Source organism: Carettochelys insculpta, chromosome 19 (genome assembly GCF_033958435.1).
Source record: "Carettochelys insculpta isolate YL-2023 chromosome 19, ASM3395843v1, whole genome shotgun sequence".
NCBI lineage: Eukaryota > Metazoa > Chordata > Testudines > Carettochelyidae > Carettochelys > Carettochelys insculpta.
This window is the reverse complement of record NC_134155.1, coordinates 13,362,957-13,381,900: the sequence shown is the minus strand read 5'-3', so window position 1 is coordinate 13,381,900 and position 18,944 is coordinate 13,362,957. Positions and strand designations below refer to the sequence as shown.

The 18,944-nt window shown below is 51.4% G+C and overlaps 1 protein-coding gene across 2 annotated transcripts in view; it reads left to right on the top strand.

Annotated features, from left to right (window-relative positions):
* Nucleotides 1-203: 203 nt before the first annotated feature.
* Nucleotides 204-18,944, top strand: part of RASL10B (RAS like family 10 member B) — a 37,083-nt gene continuing 18,342 nt past the window's right edge. Inside the window, exons 1-2 of one of the 2 annotated variants that reach the window (XM_075013550.1) lie at nucleotides 204-299; nucleotides 13,261-13,632. In XM_075013550.1, the coding sequence (XP_074869651.1) occupies nucleotides 13,417-13,632 (216 nt within the window). In that variant the 5' untranslated portion in view covers nucleotides 204-299; nucleotides 13,261-13,416. Of the gene's footprint in view, nucleotides 300-4,069; nucleotides 4,325-13,260; nucleotides 13,633-18,944 lie in introns of those variants that run through there. The other variant, XM_075013549.1, reaches the window with a different exon arrangement.

Sequence of the window (18,944 nt, the reverse complement as noted above, 5' to 3'; positions counted from 1 at the left end):
TTTTGCCATGAGCAGGGCAAAGCAGGTGTGCCTGGCAGCCCTGCAGCGCTGGAAGCCGAGGCACAGCGCATCTATTTTTAGCTCTGCCATGCAATAGTACTGGGGAGGTTTTCAGACACAGAAACAGGAAGTGGGAGGGGCCAGCAAGGCTGACTCCTGTATAAAGGTTGCATTTTAGCTGAACAAGAACAAACAGCCAAGTTCTTAGGTGTGCTGAGCAACGGCTGCTCCTACTGAAGTCAATCAGGGTCGCGTCTGCTAGACACCGATGGAGGTGAAGCCACGTAAAGTTTTAGCAGGTGAGCAAGTTATTTAATCTCTATTCCTCAGCTCCTTATCTGTACCTTACCTCCTGGGGATGCATTGGGTATGATGTGCCCTAGGGGCCAGATACATGCCTAGAGGGATAAAAGGAAACACTTCTATATGCAGCACACGCTTAACCAGTAGAAGTCTCTGCGCCAAGATGACAAAGAGCCGAAAGAAAAGGGTTGGCTGCTTCTGTGGAGAGGAAGAAGGCCCCTGGTGACATGACAAACTCAAAGGTGTATAAGAGGTGTAAATGCTCACATGTGACCCTCTAACGATAGCTCAGTGGTTTGAGCATTGGCCAGCTAACCCCAGTTTTGTGCGCTCAGTCCCTAAGGGGGCCGTCGAGGGCAACTAAACTTAAAAATTCTGTCAGGGATGATGATAAATCCTGCTGAGAGGGCAGGGGACTGGACTCTGACCTCGGAAGGTCCCTTCCACTTCTGAGTGAGGGTAGAGTGACTTGATTTTATCATTTCCTTCCACTAGCTGCCTGGCCTGACTTCTCCCAGGGAGCAGAGCTGAGTGTTAGCTCCTTTGGGCAGGGACTGTATCTTTCCTTGCAGTGCCCAGGGTCACGTGTTCTGTACCCATGGCTTTGGGGTGCTCTTGGAAATACACAGGGCACAGGGGTGGAGCCAGCTCAGGATTCTGGGGGCTTTGGTTTCAGACACAGCTGGGATTGAACTGCCCATAGATGGGAGTTCAGAGCATCCTCCAGTATAACAGTAGCACTGATAGCTGCAAACCTCTCTGCTACCTTCCCTCCAGCCAGGTTTCCAGGCAGGCCGGGGCATACGGGGCCCCTGGAGAGGGGAGCTGGTGAGGGGTGGGGTGACAGCTGAGTCCTCACTGCCTTCCATGCTGCCACGGCTCCTTAGAACTCTGGCAGCCAGAGCGGAGTGCAGAACTGGTCCCCCAACCTTGGCAAGGGGCCCGCGGAGGCTGCCGAAGGTGAGTTCTTCAGGGCAAGGCCTGTCTTAGTGTGGGCGGTTACAGCACCTAGCATGGTGAGAGCCTGAGCTAGAGTGGAGTGTCTAGGTGCCACAGCAGCACAAACCATAGTCGCAGCAGTGACCTGGCTGGAGCTCTGCGCTGTAAGACTTTGAAGCCTTCCCCCATCCTACGAAACTACTGCCCAGTAAAGGCACCGACCTTCCCTCTTCTCTCGCCTCCATCACTGTGTCCCTTGCCACACCAGGCAGCTGAATTTGCTGTCAGTATTCCCTAATGCCTCCATCCTTTTTCCAAGGGACTAGCCAGGGCCCTGGAGGCACTGCTGAGATGAAGGCAGGCCAGTGGTAGGGCCCTTCATGCAAACATGGTCCTGCTACATGGCTGCAGCACTAATTCACGTAGGCTCAACATGAGCTTTGAGGCTGAGCCTGATTTGCAGCTGGCGGCAGGTGTGAGACATGCATGCAGCTACTAGAGGCAGCACCCTCTCTTCCTATCAGCCCTGGAGCTCCAACAGCACCTTGTAGCTCTTTCCCTATCTCTCCCTCTTGCTCTTCCAAGAGATGTGGAATCAAATGTTTCTAACCAGGCTTTTAAAACTGCCTTGGAAATCATGCCCCATGCCCATGATGGACACAGGGATCTGTGCAGAGCACCAGCCCCAGCCTGGTCTAGCCTGAGTCAAAGTGACTATGCCAAAAGGGCACCCTTTCACGCCACCCACCTGTTTCCTGCACGCACCAGGGAGCGATTTGCTGAGCAGTACTTGGCTGCTGCTCTGTAATCCTGTTAGCCCTGCAGAGCCAGTGCACTGACAGGAGAGTGGGTTGCTTTCTGTGCCATCTTGCACATTGTCACCGGAGCCTTTTGCCAGGTTCCACCTGTGCAAACCCACTGCAGGCAAGGGGAGTTCCTTGGTATCACCCAGGAACTGGCCCAGCAGAGGCTTCAGTAGTGGAGAGGTGCAGGAGGGCAAAGAACCCAAAGCTGTTAATCCACCCCTCCAACTCCAGAACGGGTGTTTGTATTACCAGGGTACCCAGAGGCTCCACCCACAATTAGATTCTCATGGCGCTAGGTACTGTACATATGGAGAGAGAGAGACAGTCTCTGTCTTGACACCACTGCAGCCAAGGACAGAAAAAGACGACTTATCCTCTGCATTTTCCAGCTGGGGAACTGAACCATCCACAGATTAAGTGACTTGCCCAAGAAGTTTGTGACACAGCCAAAAGCTAAATCCCTCACTGGTGTTCTAATCCCAGAACCATCTCTCCCTTGCTGGAGAAGACCTGGTGCAGCTGGAGAAGATCTGGTAGCATCCCTGCAGCTGGCTTCCTGTTTGTAAGCGTCTTGTCTTAGTGGAGTTAGGGAGAGAATTCCCAGGCAACCAGAAATAAGAGGAATCCAATGCTTTTTTTCCCCCTGCTACAGTTTGTGTAATAGAGAAAAATGCTGCAAGTGGACAACCTCTCAGTGAGTATTTTTAAAACCACCAAAAATAGACTTGGATCCCCAGTGTAGCCAGGAATGGAGCCTGAATTTTTCTGGCAAGCATCAAAAAGGTTTACACCAGCTAGCATGCAAAGATGGTCATGAACTGGCCTCTTCCCACTCATAACTGCTGGGTGCTGGCAGAAGGACTGGCACTGGGTTTACTGGCAAGATATGGAAGCTGTGCTTAGATAATATACAAAAATAACAGAATACACCCGCTACAGAGCAGCTACTGTACACTCCTAGGCCAGGTCAGCCCCTAGAGTTGTCAGCAAGTATCAGACCAGACCTCTACAAAACTGTCACCGGAGGAGGAACTCACCCTGATTAATTCCCCTTCGCTAGTTTAGGACCTCAGGCAAATGTTAGCTTCAATTCTCTGACTTTTAGGATGTGATGCCGACTGGGGGATCTTTATACCACCTTTCATGGTTCCAGACCCTGAATGGCTGAGTGCTGCCTGGTCCAAGCTGTATGTTCAGCAAAGGCTGTGGAGCAGCTGGGTGCAGAGAAGTCCCAGCCCCCTAACCATTCCCTAGCTGCACCACCATGGAGAAGGCAGGCTGGGGTAGCAGAGGTTTGGATGCACAAATGTGTGTGTGGGGGGGGGGGGGGGGGCGTATTTTGCCTGGTGCATTGGCTCCTTCCTCCTTTAAAAAGGTGGCTGTAAGGATCTGATTTCACCCCAACCCCCTGGGCACTTTACCCCCTGCACGCTCAGTGGCCATGTGTTTGCTGCATTAATCCCCTCACCTACACCCCTTACCATGTGCCAGTCTCCAACGCATGGGTGCACAGCTGCAAACTCGCGCACCCCATGCCCTGCACAGTTGGCCCCCGTCAAGCTGGTCGCGAGCCCTCTGTGAAACCTGGCCGAGCCACCTCCCGGCACTAAGAAATAAATGAAGCGAGAAATGGCAGAGGTCTGACCTACCCCCAGAACCGTCCCTAGTTCTGCAGCTGGTAGCCAGAGGAAGCCCTGGTCTGGCGCTGAGGTGAGGTATTGAAATGCAGGGGGCGAGGAGGCCTTTTTCCTGAGGAGAAGCCACCCAGGGGGACGCAGTTCTCAGCGCTGGCCCGAGGGGTTAAGTGATTTGACCGAGGTCACGCGGGGGGCGGTGGCAGCGAGAGGGATGCGGCTCGGCGTTGCTCCCCAGGCCGGCTGGTGCAAAGGCAGCGTGGGGGTCTCCCGCGGCCAGCCCACCCCCGGCGCAGAGCCTCGCCCGCAGCAGCCGCAGCCCAGGCCGGCCCCGACTGCGGGAACGTGGCAGGCGCTGTGACCCAGAGGAACCGCTGCCAGCCGAGGCGGGGGCCTGCCCGGCGCGCAGGGAGAGGGCAGCCAGCCGGAGCCGCGAGCTTCCAGCGAGACTCGCTGAGCCCCCCCGGCGCGGGGCCCGCGAGCTGGCCCCGGCCCCGGCCCCGGAGCAGCCTGGCGCGCGGAGAGTCCCCGGGAGCCGGGGCTGCTGGATGGAAAAGCGACCCCCCCCCTCCCGCAGCGGACCCCGGCAGGCGCAGCGCCGAGCTGGGGGCAGCTCGCCCTTGGGAGTCCCACCGCGGCGAGGTGAGGAGCCGGCCGGGCCGGGGGGAGGCCGGCCCCATAGCCGGGCCTTGGGACAAGGCGCAGGGGAGAGCCGGGGCAGCAGCTGTGCCCGCCCGGGGCGATCAAGTTCCGCCGGGCGGGCGGGGTGGGGGGTCCTGCAAAGGAGCCGATCAGCAGTCAAAGTTGCAGCCGTGCAGCTCGCGCAGCTGCGGGGAGAGGGGGCACCAGGCCGAACCCGGCCCTAGGGCAGGGCAGGGGAAGAATTCAGGGTCCCTCCCACGGCCCAGCTCTGGTTCGGGGGCGCTGGGAGGGTTACAGGGTCCAGGGCAAACCAGTGTTGGTGTGTTATCCCCCCGCCCCCTCCACCCCCAATCTCCTAGGGCTGCATTGTGAAGTGGGGCAGGCAGCTGGGGGTCCAGTCCTGCCTGGCACCGAAGGGCTGGGGATGTGGACCAGCTCGCCGGAGCTCTTCGAACCAGTTCATGGGCCCAGCGCCCTGGAAGGCCAGGGGGAGAAGGTGTGAACTGGGGAGGTCCTGGGGAACAGCAGGCTACTTCCCTGGTGAGATGTGCACCCCTGGGGGTGGGGACAGGGATGCTGCCTCTGGATGGAGGATGAAGTTTAACCTCAGTCTGATTACGGAGGTGCCTTCTGCCTCCCTGGGTATGGGATCACTGAGCCCCCCTGCCCAGCCCCTTCTCCCCTGCTGCTCTTTGGTCAGCAGTTCAAGGCAGAGATGCTGAAATCTCCCCGACACATTGAATCTAACGCACGGGACTCAGGGTGGGTGGATGTCACGGGAAGCTCACTCCCTTGGCTTCCTTCCCAGGGCCCAGGAATAACTTCCCTCCCCCACCTGCCTTCACCGCTGGTCAGTCCGACAAGCTCTCCAAGGGCTGGCTCTCTGTCACACACAGCTAGTTGCTAAGGTTCCCTCTGGGTGTCCCTGACTTTCCCTACAGCATATTGTGGTGTGTGCTGGTGGGCGTAGCAGCTTATTTTTCTTCCAACAGTGCCATACAAACTCTGATGCATATTCACAGCCGAAATCCTGACACATGCTCCCCAGCTACACACTGAAGGGAACGCGCTGGCTGTCGACGCCCACTTGCATAAGGGTTTGCTCACCGAAGGGCACATGTGCCCTATCTGGCCCCGGGTCCAGGCCCAGGCCCTCGCTCTCTCCATTGTACAAGTGCAGTGCATGGATCTGTGCGTGAATGGGCCTGGGAGCCGGTGTGTGTATGGTCACTGCATACGCACTGTTTACGGGCAAGCTCTAACATGCCACGGCCACTGCCAGGAGCTGTCAGAGGCGGCTCACCAGGGTGGGAATTTGGCGATTATAAAAGTCCCTGCTGGACTAAGCTACTTGCTTCTTTAGCTCAGTGTACGGCTGTCTTTGGTGATCGCAGATTTGGCCTCCCCGTGGAGTTCACTGTTCAGTCTGGACAACAAGCTTTCCTCCGGAGAAGTGACAGATTCGCAGGCCCTCCCCACTCTGCCTTACCCAGTTACACAGTCTGCCCAGCTCAGAGGAAGCCGGTTGCTGCGTAGCTAATAGAGGCCATGTGTCCCCTGTCCTAGGTTAGCACCATAACTCTGTCCGCTGTCACACACCTTTGTGCAACCTGCAACCTGCAGACCTCTTCCTAGCTCTGTGCTGAGGCAGGAGCTTTGTGGGGTGCTTGAAGCTTGGGGTGGTTAGGAGAGCTGCATTCTAGCCTCAGCTCTGGTCGGCCTGCTGGATGACCTTGGACAAGTCACTTCCCAGTCCCTGCTTCAGTTTCCTTCTCCATGGGCTGAGGCTGAGAGTCAAAGAAGGCTGGTGAGCCCTGACTGCTCCAAAGTGTCAGAGGGGTGGAAGGCGCTGTGGAATGGTAGACGGCTGAGAGAGTTCTGATTATTTCGTTGCTATTCCAGTATCTCTCTGCCTTTATAAAGCCTCTTGTTTCACAGTGACCACCTGGCTGTTTCCTTTGGTGGGAGAGCAGGGGATTGGCCTAGTACCAGGCATGGGAGCTGTGTAGAAACTGCTGTGAAGGGAGGAGCAGAGGTGTGTTTGGGCCTTTCAGATTCCCGGAGCCCATGAATCACTGGTCTTTTTGTGAGGCAAAACAAGCAGCTGCTTTGCAGCTCATGGCCTGCTTTCTCTCCGGAGACAGGGACCAGGTGGGGAAGGAAGCAGCACATTGCCAAGCCCCTCACTTTCTCTGAAAGCAAGATCTCACTGGAAAGCAACTTCTGCCTTGAACCTCCACCCACCATGGCTGCTTCCAGCAGCCTGGAGACCTGTGCCAAACTCTGCTAAGGGAGCCACTTTCCTCAGGAGGAAGAGCAAGAGAGGCTGGGCCTGGCATCGCCACGCTCTTCCCCACAAACACATCCAAGGCTCCTATCTGAAGCAAATGTGGTTTTTTTCCTGAGGAGAAACCACACAATGCAATGTAGTTACCAAAGCTGAGCAAAGCCAGAGCCCTCCAGCTGCATTTCCCCAGCTCCCTGGACAAGGATCTCCCTGCCCGTCATATGGAACTGGCTTGGTGGCCTGCTCATGAGCTCGTGATTACGTTGCCCTCTTGGGGGGGGAGACCCTCAAAGAGGATAAAATCCTTAATACTGCTGCTAGCTAAAGGAGATTCTCCTGCACCGTTAATAGCCACGGGGCTGTGGTTTGGCGTGGCGGAGGCATGCAATAGAGCAGGGGTTAGCAAACTTTCCAAGGCAGAGTGCCAAACTTTGACCTTTTGACCTCTGTGATCCAAGTGCTGGTGATACTTTTTAAAGTCACTAATAGTCCTAAGTTTACAACAGCTTCATCAATAAATAAATGAAGATGCAGAGCTTTACCGTGTAGGTGGTGGTCAGTAGCATTAGTTGGTCTTTTGTTAATCCACAGGTGGCCTGATTTTGAGCAAGCTCCCGGCTGCATGGGGAAGGAGGTCCCGCCTTGCATGCCAATGAAAATCAGCTCACATGCTGCCCTTGGCACCATGCTAGGGGTTGCTGACCCCTGTATTAGAGCAAGTGTGCTGCTAACACTGAGGCCTGGTCTACACAGTGTATTGATCGGGGGGGGAATAATCTGACCTAACCTCCGGCACAGATAAAGCCAGGTCATCAGAAAGTTTCCATTGACCTAAGGAAGTGGTGTTCCTACAGGGATGGAAGAACAACAAGCTGCAGCTACGCTGCTTATCCCAGCCCCAACCTGTCTCCCTTTCCAAGTCCCCTGTTAACATAAATCTCCCTGTTTTCCTCTGCGTCCACTCCCTTCGTCCTGCAGCTCCAACTTCCCTTTCCAGCTTAAGGATGAGACGGAGCCTGTTGTTCCCTGTCGATAGATCGGATAGTTGTACCAAGTGAGACTCCCCTTTCCCACAGGTTGAGCACCTTGCCTTTCGCTCCGTCTGAGAAGTCTGGGCTAGCCTCTGCAGATCTGGATGTTGCTGAGCTGCCCAGTCATCCCTATGAATAAGCAGCCACCATGGCTGTGGCAATTTGACTCACTAGATTGGAAAAAGAACAAAGCTACTGCCTGGTCAGTGCTGGGAGGGTAAGGGTCAGTCACCTGTGTGTCGATGAAAGCATCATGCTGGGAAAAGGACATCCCTGCAGCTTCCTACCTGATCGTTGCATAGAGTACATGTCATCCTTACCGAGCTATGGTATAAACAGAAGTAGAGGCCTTGGTCCTACACGTGCCACCCTTCTGGGCTGTCAGGGGCCCATCTTGATTTTCTTGAAATACGTTGACCTCCACCCCAACCCTGGGCTGACCTAGTTCCCTTCCCATTGCATGGGACGCTGTGGTGGGTTGTGTGTGGTGGGGATGGCGTGTTATGACCTGGCAGTATGATGCGCATGTTGCTTGCATGGAAATGTGACAGCCTATAATGTTGCAAAACTGCTTGGTTAAGTGATGCCTCAGCTTCTCACTGAGTCAAATGCCCTGATGCCGGGGCTCAAGAACTTGCTTCTGGATGGGAGACAATATTTTCTCCAGGTGGTGATCAGCACTCTGGTGCTAGTCTTTGAATTCCAACCTGGGCTCCCCAAGCATATGAATCAGTGATGACCAGGTAAAAGTACATGCTGTGAGCCTGTTGAGAAATCAGATGAAACCATGCTCAGAGGAGTGGGTGAACAGGATGGATGGAAGAAAACATAGGAGCAAGAGAAATACCATGATCCTCTATAGTGCTTTCCATTTGAGCATTACCAAGTGCTTTGCAAACCTTAATTAAGGTTTACAGCCCCATGTGAGGCTGATCTGTATTGTTATTCTCGGTTGCACATGCGAGGGAAGCAGAAGCATGGAGAAGGGAAGAGACTGAACTGGGAATACAACCCAGGAGTCCAGACACCCAGTCTTCTGCCTTAGGACTTTTGGGGGAGAGAAGAAAGTTAGCTGAGCTGGAAATGTTGCTGCACTTCGTCTGAGCCTATTTCCATTAAAAGAGAACATAACAAAGGTGCACAAAAGGATAGAGAAAAGGGCTGAAAATATGGCTTCCATGTCTGGCCAACATAACACTGCTACAGGGATCGGGTCAGGCCTTGACAGTGGGCAACACTGGGCTCACCCAAAGAGTCGTGTTTATTTCTTTTCTGAACTGCCTGCTTCCCCTAGAGACGCAGACACCCCTTTGTTTTCTTAGCTGCACGTGTCTGATGAGAAACACATGCACCTTTGGGGTACAACCAGAGCTCTGCAGACAATGGCCCCAATGAAAGTTGGGTCATTGACTTCAGAGCCATTGGGGTGCAGCCACGTGTGCATGTCTCCTATGCATCAGTCCAGCTGTATGTTCTCATTGTTTGCCTGTCTGCGTGACTGTGGCCAGGCGCATTTGTCTGTGGGCAGTGTTGGTGAGTGTGTTTGGGCAGGCATGTGTGCATGAACGTTGATGGGGAGTGTCCGTGTGTCTGTTTGGTCTGTGAGCGTACAGTGTGCTGGTGTTTATAGCTACGTCTCTGTGAGTCACAGAGCATGTATGTGGGCACGTGCCTCTTGGAGGGTATCTACATTTGTCTTCAGACGGGATCTCTCCACGTGTCCGCATCTCTAGCACTCAGAGGATCTGCCTGCTTAGAAATTAGCCCCCATCAAGTTAAGGACACAATTGATCAGACCCTGAAATTAAACATTAACGCTGTTCATGCATCAGAGTGACAGCCCAAACTAACTGCAGTTCTGCCTGTCCAAGCAAAGAGAAGACAGATTTCCCAGCTCTGGGAGGCGTCAGCTTAGGAATGCCCTGAACAGTGGCTGGTGAATTCTGTCTCTTCACCAACCGCACAACCCCTTACTTGCTTATCCTGGTCACTCAACTGAAGCTGAGCAAGTAGTTAATTTTGTTTGGTTCGGGTGCAAAACTGAAAAATCTGAGTGAGAGGGAGATCGGTTCAATTAAAAAAAAATAAAGATTTTTTTTTTCTTGCTGAAAGAAACTGAAAATAGTTTCAGGTCAAACAAAACACTTGGTTGGACCAAAACAAATTTTTTTTTTAAATTTCTTGCTGGGTGGCTTTCACATTTTTATTTTTAATTTTTAGTTTGCAAAATTTCAAAATGTAATGTCAAAATACTCTAAATTTCTTTCATTCTTGGCTTACACTTTATTCTCTGGGAGGCTGCTACCAAGCCACCTTGTAGCTGTTTCTCCAGCACTAAATCCTTTAGGATAGCAGCTATCAAATACTTTCACCTGCAGGCTGCCCAGTTTTGGTTTGCTGGTCCCCAAAACAGGGACCAAGTGCAACACTTGGGAATACTCAGGAAAGTTAATCAGAATTAATGTTTGAAGTGGATTAGTTAACAACTGCAGTAAGCCCCTGTGTGCCCACTCTTACTCAGAATTCATGTAGCCTAAATGTCATTTAGTTTAAGTCACATGAATTAAGCTAAACCGAATTAGGGACACTTTAATACCGAGTCTGAGCATACAAACAAGGGTTTAATATGGTTTAACTAGTTAATTTTCCTAGTCTCATGTGGATGTCTCCTTAGACAGGTTAGTAGGCCAGCCTTGAATTCACTTGTAAGAAATAGATCCAATGACTTGGACACTGGCTGGGATCTCAGGACACCTAGGTTCTGTTCTGTTCCCAGTAACGTTGGGCTAGTTCCATCCTCTCTCTTGCCTTTGTTGTGACTATTAAGACTGTAAGCTGCCTGGGCCGAGATCATCTCTCGCTATTCTCTGGCTGGGTTACTGGCTGAGCATGTAGGTGGAAGCAGTAGGCATGATCTGTTTTGATTTTAGCAAGGCTTCTGACACAGCCTGACATGACACCCGCATAGGAGCAGTTGTACTAAAGTGCAGTGTGGCATACTACACGTAGGACAGAACAATGAAATGCAACAACCACCACTTGAGTGAGAAGCAGCTAGGAGGAGACCCTTCTGAAAAGAATCTGAGGTTGAGAGAGGATCACACTGAATGTGAGCTAACCAATATGATGCAATTGTGGAAATGCCAAATAGTCTGAAGTGCATTACGGAGAGTGCATTATGTAAGATACCGGAGGTAATTTTCCTGCTCTGGTCAGCATGGGTGAAACCTCAACTGGAGCACTGTGTCTAACTGGGGGCACCACACCTTAGGAAAAATGTGGACACGTTGGAGAGACTCCAGTAGAGAGCAGAAAACCAGGATCAAAGGTTTAGGATCTATAAGGAAAGTTTAAAAAAAAATCTGGCAAATTTAGTCTGGAGAAAAAGAACTAGGGGGAGGGGGTGGTGTCCCTGATAAGTCTTCAACTACATTATGGGTGTTACGTCGCTTCAGGGCAGGACAAGAGGGAAGGGTCTTAGTCTGCAGCAGGAGAGATTTAGGTTAGATGTTAGGAAAAGCTTTCTAACAATTAAGGTAGTTGAACTCTGGAACAGGCTTCCATGGGAGGTTGTGTAAGCCCCATCCCTGGAGGGGTTTATGAGCAGGCTGCCCAACTACCTGTCGGGGCTGGTCTACGCTTCCTTTGCCTTGCCTCTGCGGTGGGGGGAGGGGGAATTAGAGGTCCCTCGCAGACCTACATTCCTCAGAGCCTATGTATATGCACAGCACCTAGCACAATGGGGCCTTGGTCTAGAGTGGAGAGTCTGGAGGGTGCAATAATACACACCTCATTGTTTCCCCTTGATTGGAATTGGTTTGTAGCTTTCTCTTCGGACTCATCACTTGTAACTGGGGAGGGTCGGGTGGAGGCGGAAAGCTGAGATGAGGTGGTTCTCTCTGGCCGGGGGAGGAAGGCCCAGTGAGAGGGGTGATCTGTGGCTCCTCTTCTCCTGTTTTCCCCCTGGGTTTCTTTAGTCCTCTGAGGCTAGACCTGCCTTGTTTCCTTTCTCGGGAGCTGTGCCTGGGCTCTGCTGTTGGGCCACGTCAAGTGCAGCTCCCTTAGCATTGGGAAGGGACTCTCAGGACGTGTGCGCAGAGCTCTCTGGCCTGGCTGCAGTCATGTCCTGGCCAGGAGTCTTGTGCTTCATGGCAGAAGCTGATTGCCTGCTGGGATCAGGAAGGAGGGAGGTGTAGGTTGGCTATTAGGAAAAACTATCTCATCAGGCAGGTGGTGAAGCACTGGAATGCGTCACCTAGCGAGGTGGTGGAATCTCCATCCCTAGAGGTTTTTAAGACCCGGCTGGGATGATTTAGTCCGGCTTTTGCAGGGGGCTGGACTCGATGACCTCCTGAGGTCTCTTCCAGCCCAAGGGTTCTGTAATTTTATGGAATGGGGCCCCACTCCATAGGTAGCATTGAACGGGCCATGGGAGTTGTGGAGGACCTACTGCAGTATTGTGCCTGCAGCCATAAGATGTATATTGGACCTAGTAGATTTATGAGAACATCCAGGAGTCTGGACTATGGGCAGCTGGACTGATTCAGCAGAGGAGGGGGCAATATAAGACGCCATGTGGCCCTATGGAGTGATCCGGTAAGGGAGGGAGGCAGGGCACTGGCCTCTGGACCAGTCCAATATTGTTTGGGTCTGTTACAATCCGTGTATCTTCACACCGTAGAGTACTAGGTAGTTGCTACCTGTCTGCTCTCTGCCCATGAACTGCATCCTGGAGTAAGGATTGCACTGTTGCCCTTTGAGTGTCCCATTTTCAGCCCCTTCACTCCCTGGCCTGTTGTGCAATGTGTCTGGCTGCTTCCCCCACCCCAGAGCTGGTTGCATTTACCTGGTGCTGAATATCTTGAGTTGATCAAGCGGGATTGGTTGCAATGGGCTTTAGCTAGTCATTTTGGTCTCCCTTTTAATTGTTTACAAAAAGGGTTCTGACTTAATTTCCTGTCTCGTTTCCTTCCCAGTAGCCAGTTACCAGACTCTGTGGCTCATTCTGCTGCTTTTGAGTCACGAGAGCTGCAGAAAGTCACTGTGTCCTTTGCTGGGGATACAGCCCATCCAAGGGTGGAGCTGTCGCCTAACCCTCTCTCTCTGCAGTCCCCGGGGGCACCGGGGCTAGGGGAATAATGGAAATGGGATGCTGTCTGGCAGGAGATCCCCAGGGAACCGGCGCCAGCTGGTGTCATTTAAAACAGCCCCTTGTCGGAACGGAACTGCCAAGGAACTACTCTAAAGGTGGCTGTGAAGGGGGCAGTTGAGGAGAACCATAGCTTTGTCAGTACAGGAGAAGAAGAGGGGCAGCAGTCCGAGGTGGGATGGCCAATGATTGGGATCTTCGTCTGGCCCTTGTTAGACCTGGGTTCAATTCCCTGATCCTTATAAGTCACTCAATCTCTCTGTGTGTCTCAACTTCCCATCTGTGAAATGGGTATAACAGGTTGGGGGGGTGAATAGAGTGTAAGGCTGTGAGGTGCTCAGATATCCAGGGGCTGGATAAGAGTCCGAGCTTGATGGGGCAGGGCTGAGGTGGCTGTTTGGCAGGAGGCTGCTGGGGGGAGGGTGGGGGGTTGGCGGAACTGCTGACTGGGTCCCTCTTCGTCTTGCAGTGACAGGCTGGGCTGAAGAGGAAATGCTTCCTGAATGGGGCTGAAACCGCAGCCACTGGAATATGCAGCCCGGGGGCCTTCCTGGCAGTGCAAACGCAGTGGACTGCGTCAGGGAGCCAATCACCACGTCACGTGGGAGGGCCGCGGCCGAGAGGCATGGTGACAACTTTCAAGATTGCCGTGCTTGGGGCTCAAGGGGTCGGCAAGAGCGCCATTGTTCGCCAGTTCCTCTACAACGAGTTCAGCGAGGCCTGCGTGCCCACCAAGACACGGCGTGTCTACCTGCCGGCCGTGGTCATGAACGGCCACGTGCACGACCTACAGATCATGGACTTCCCACCCATCCCCTCTTTCCCAGTTAACACGCTGCAGGTATGTATGCCGGGTGCTGACCTGGGAACACCAGCCCAAGGCAGCTGGGTCTGTTTAGAGCAATGGGCGTTGGTTATGATTCTTCCCCAGGTCAGACATGCTCTGGCTCATCAGCTGAAAAGAGTCTGTGCCAGGAGTCTCCTGCCATTTGACTCTGCATGGGAGGGGTTCCCTCTCAGGACGCTAATCCATAGCCCTGCAAAGATGCAATCCAGGGATATTTTTGCAGTCGGTTTCTCTTAGGATCAGGTTGTGTCTTGTACGTCTGGGGCAAGATCTTCCTGGTAAGCAAATGTTGACTAACCGGGCTGCTTGCAACAGGTTTGTTCTAGTGGTCTGAGCGTGGGAGGGGAATCGGGACACCTGGGTTCTAGTCCCTGAATCATATTGTGCCCTTGGTGAGTCAGCTCCATTCTTGACGCCTTCATTTGCTGTTTGCCAGTTGCCTTGAGCCTTTTGTTGGGAAGGTGCTAAACCAGGGAAGGTGTCGTCACTTAAAACATGGCCACGAGGTTAACTCTCATGATAGTTCTAGTATTTAGCAGGGCCCAGTCTGCAGTATCGTGGGAGCTGACACCTTTCTGCACTGCAGAGCTCATGTCTGAGTGAGAGCTGCAGTGAAGCTCAGGAACCCCAGAAGCATGCAGACGCTGCGTTGTGACCCCCGTTACTGAAACCCCAAGTAACCCGCCAGCCCAGCTGAGGTGCTGTTCATGGTCAGTGTATGTATGTGCTACTCTCCCACAGGCCAGAACCCCCACTGAGAGCCGAATATTTTCAGTGCCTCCAGAGCACTGTAGATAGTGCGTGGAGGAGAAGGTAGAAAGCGATGTGGCCTAGTGGGTAGAGCACCAGCCTGACATTCAAGAGCTCTGCCTTTTATTTCTGGTTCTGCCACTGGCCTGCTGCGTGACTTTCAGTAAGTCCATTCTCTGTGCCTCAGGTTCCCCACTAAATGGAGAATGATCCCACCCTCCTTTTGCACAGCATGTGGAGATCTATGTATTCTTGCTGAAAGGGTGGTATTGTCTTGACTCAGCTGAGGCATCCAAGTGACGGGAGGAGTTGTGGCCCATCTCTGTTGTGCGAAACGCTGGAGCTTGTGCAGTCACTTGGAGCTGTGCTTGTGTCTGGCTGGCTGTGGCGGCACTGCAGCCTGGAGGTGTAATTTCCAGCACAGACAGGGAAACGTACGCAGGCTTGGAGTGAGCCAGCGCACTCAGAAGAGCAGTGTAACCGTGGTGACACAGGCTAGTAGAATCCTGGCTAAGAACCTAGGTACAGCCTCATGTGGCAAGCTCCTTTAGCCGGCCCGGCACCTGTGCTGTTGGTTTTAGTATGCTGGCTTGATCAAAACTCTTGTATGTCTACTAGGGCTGGAAATTCCACCTCCAGCTGCAGTGTAGATAGATACAGCCACTGATTTAAATCAGAGAGCAGCGCAAGCCGAAGTGCTTTGTCGACGTGCAGAGTGAAGCTTCTTTCCCTAGCTCACGTTCCTTCTGCAGTGGGATTAAAACACAGCCTGAGAACGTGGGTCATTTGGCCAGACTTGGGCTCTCTGAAGTCAGCCTCCTAAGCTACTTCATTTTTCCCACGGGCCGAACTCCCAGTGTGGGCTGTGCCTGAGTCTGTCCTTTGCGCTCCCTTCCTGCCTTCCCCGGTATGTCCTGTGGCTTTGTTCTGCAGGTAGGATGTGCTTCTCTCTATCTCCTTCTTGTAAAACAGATCTGGAGCCTTTGGAGGACATTTGGCTACTGTCACAGAAACAGGCAGTTCTGCTGAAAATTAATGGGATATTCTGCCCTCCAACATCAGCCCCTGAAATCAAAGGCTGTAAGGGATGAGGTCCCAACCAACCACCAGAGGGAATGACAGAGTATGTAGTATACTGTGGTACCAGGGCTAAGAAACTCTGTATCCTACTGCAATTGTGCAATGCAATTTCATTGATTGCCCAGCAGATGCAGAGCATGAAGTAACTACAAATGGCTGACTTGTTTGCTGAGACATTAGTTTTCTGCCTTCTGTCTGAAGAGGTCAGTACCTTTTATTGGGTCATCAGTCAGGGAGTGAAGGTGATTGCAAGATCTGTAGGGAGCTGGGGAGGGTTATGGAGTCAGTCATGGGAGTGGCTCCATAGTTAAGATTTCATGCTCTGATTCTCACCTCCCAAGTAGCTACTCGGCTGATGGGTACTTCAAAATTAGCCATATGTATATCGATTACCCAGGAGCACAACTGTTCTGAGCAGGCCCTTTGCTCTCTTGTGCTTAATTTCAACCCAAAGCAGAATCCTCTAAATAACCTTCTCACGGATGGGTACAGCGTGGCTCTAGCAAAGTAAAATAACATAGAACCACAAGAATGGCCATACTGGCTCAGCCCAGTGGTCCATCTAGCCCAGTATCTTGTCTCCTGACGGTGGCCAGTGCCAATTGCTCCAGAGGGAATGAACAGAACAGGCAGTTTTGAAAGATGTACCCCATTGTTTAGTCCTGTGTTAACTCTTCCCAGCCTATCGTGTTAATCTGTGTGACTCTGCCATAGTTTCCAATTTGCTTGGTACTGAAGTTAGGTTTACTGGCCTCTGATTGCCAGGATGGCTCTGAAGCCTGTTTTTAAAAAAATCAGCGTTACGTTAGCTATCCTCCAGTCATCTTGTACAGAGGCTGATTTAGGCAATAGATTATATACAACAGTTAATAGTTCTGCAGTTCCATCTCTAAGTTCCTTCACAACTCTTGAGTGAATGCCATCTGGTCCTGATTTACTACAGTTAAATTTATCAGTTTATTTTCAAACCTCCTCAACAGACACCTCAAACTTGGACAGTTCCTCAGGTTTGTCAGCTAAAAAGAATGGGTATCTCCCTTACCTCCTCTTCAGTGGAGACAGAGTGAAGTGCAAAGCATTCATTTAGCTTCTCTGTAAGAGCCTTGTGCTTCCGGAGAGTTCCTTTACCACTTCGCTGGGTTCGTAGGCCTGCTGACTGTTTGACAAGCTTCCTGTTTCTGAGGTACTTAAAATAATGTTGTTAGAATTTGAGCAGTAAGTAGCTAAGATCACAAAAAGTTTCTTGGTCTGCCTTACCATATTTCTACTTCGGGCTTGCCAGAGGTTGCCTGTCTTTCTGTTTTCTTCAGCTTGATTTGACTTCTAGGGGTTTTGCCTTTTTGCTTCTAACTCATAGAAACATAGAATCCTGTAGCTGGAAGGGCTCTCTGAGTCTGGCCTCCAGCCTAAAGCAGGATCAACCCTAACTTAAAAACCTGTAGGGAAGAAGATTCCAACTGCTCTCCAGGTGACGCATTCCCTCTTGGTGAAATAGTTTTTCCTAATACACAAACTGTACCTCCCCTTCTGTACCTGGAGATGATTTCTCCTTGTCCTGCCATCCATCACTACTGGGAACAGCCTCTCTCCAGCCTTGTTAGAGGCCTACTTCAGGAAGATGAGGGCTGCTATCAAATACCCACTCACTCTTCTCTTATGCATGCTATTGAGGCGCTGAATGTGTATTTCAGCGCTTCATTAGTAAACTTCGAAATGGCCATTTGAATAGCAATTTCAAGTTTTTGGCTAGTGTAGACACGCTCCTAATACACCCCAGTATGCCATTAGCCTTCTTGGGTACGAGGACACACTGTTCACTCACATCCAGCCTCTCTTCCACTGTATCAGAAGCTTTACTGAAGACAAGGTACATCCATTGACTTCCCCATGTCCACAAAGGCAGTTACCTCATCATAGAAGCTAATCAGATTGGTCAGGCATGTCTTGCTCTTGGTGAATCCACTTTGACTATTCATGATCACTTTCCCCTCTACCAAGTGCTGCAAAATGGATTCCTTGAGTATCTCCTCCATGATTTTTCCAGGGACTGAGGGAAGGCTGATCGGTCTATAGTTCCCTGGATTGTCCTTCTTTCCTTTTTTAAAGATGGGCACCACATTTGCCTTTTCCCAGTCATCTGGGATCTCTCCCAATCTCCACGAGTTTTCAAAAATAACTGCCTCTTTTAGTCTGCTGTTTAGCTCTGGTGGTAATTTTTTTTTTTTTTTGTTCTCTTACTGTTTGTGGTTGTGGGTTTTTTTTGTGGGGGGGGAGAAACATTTAGTCTGAACCTCTATTATGTTTTTTTAGACTAGCCTCCATGCAGTTTTCAGACATTTCACTCTTGTGACTCTTTCTGTTGTTTTTTTATTGAGCTAACTTCCTTTAGTGTAGTTCCCTTTCTTGAAGTTGAACGCTACTGTATTGGCAGTTCCCTTACAAGGATGTTAAATGTGATTACATTATTGTCACTATTACCAAGCAGTCCTGTTATATTTACATCTGGGACTAGATCCTCTACTCCACTTAGGACTAAATCAAGAATTGCCTCTCCCCTTGTGGGTTATAGGACAAGTCTCTCCAAGAAGCAGACATTTATGGTGTCTAGAAATTTTATGTCTGCATCCCATCCTGAGTGGTATTTGCCTGCAGCAGTGGTTTGTGAGCAGTGTTTTCTGTAAGCTGTGTGCTTGTGCCAGCTGCTCAGGAGGGATTCCAGTGCTGGTCAGCCGATTAGCAGAGCACTCACAGCCAGAGTTTTTGTTTCTGCTGGGGGGTGCAAATTCGCGCATGCCTGGGTGCACAACAAAATTTATTCTGCCCATGAATGGAAACGATTAGCAAGAACATTGGTTGTGAGGGTTCTGTGTAGGAAGAGGAGCGCTTTGTTATTTAGTTGGAGTAACATCACAGACTTGGTACCGAGCTCAGGCTTGGGGGAGGAAGCATCTCAGCGTGACTGACCCAGATCTCATTCCCATGGGGAAAGCCGTGAAGTGGGGCCAAACTGGAGATAATGAAAGGCTGCTGAATTTCAGGTAAGCAGCTGTTGGAGGCGCACGAGCCCTGCTGTGCAGAAAGGAGAATATGCCTAAGGATCGCACACAAGGAATACACTCTTTGGTGTTCAGATTCAAGATCCCCTTTTTGATGGGGGAAAGGTGGAACCAGCCTGGGAGAAGTCCAGAGTCCTCACCCCAAACGATGAACTAAATTTGTTCTGAGTTGTGAAAAGACATCATGTGACCTTTTCCTTCATTTCCCACCGCATCTACCTCCAGTAAGCCCCAGGACAGGAAATATTGGCTCTTTATTTATTCCAAGCATTTATCCAGAGTCAGTTCCCATAATATCTGCTCCTGTCTTAGGTTAGAGCAAAAGCACTTTCTAAATTTTCGGCCCGGTACAGTTTTCCACCAGAATAATTTTCAGAGGTGTCATGTATACACAGAGTCCACATTGCAATTATAGGGCAC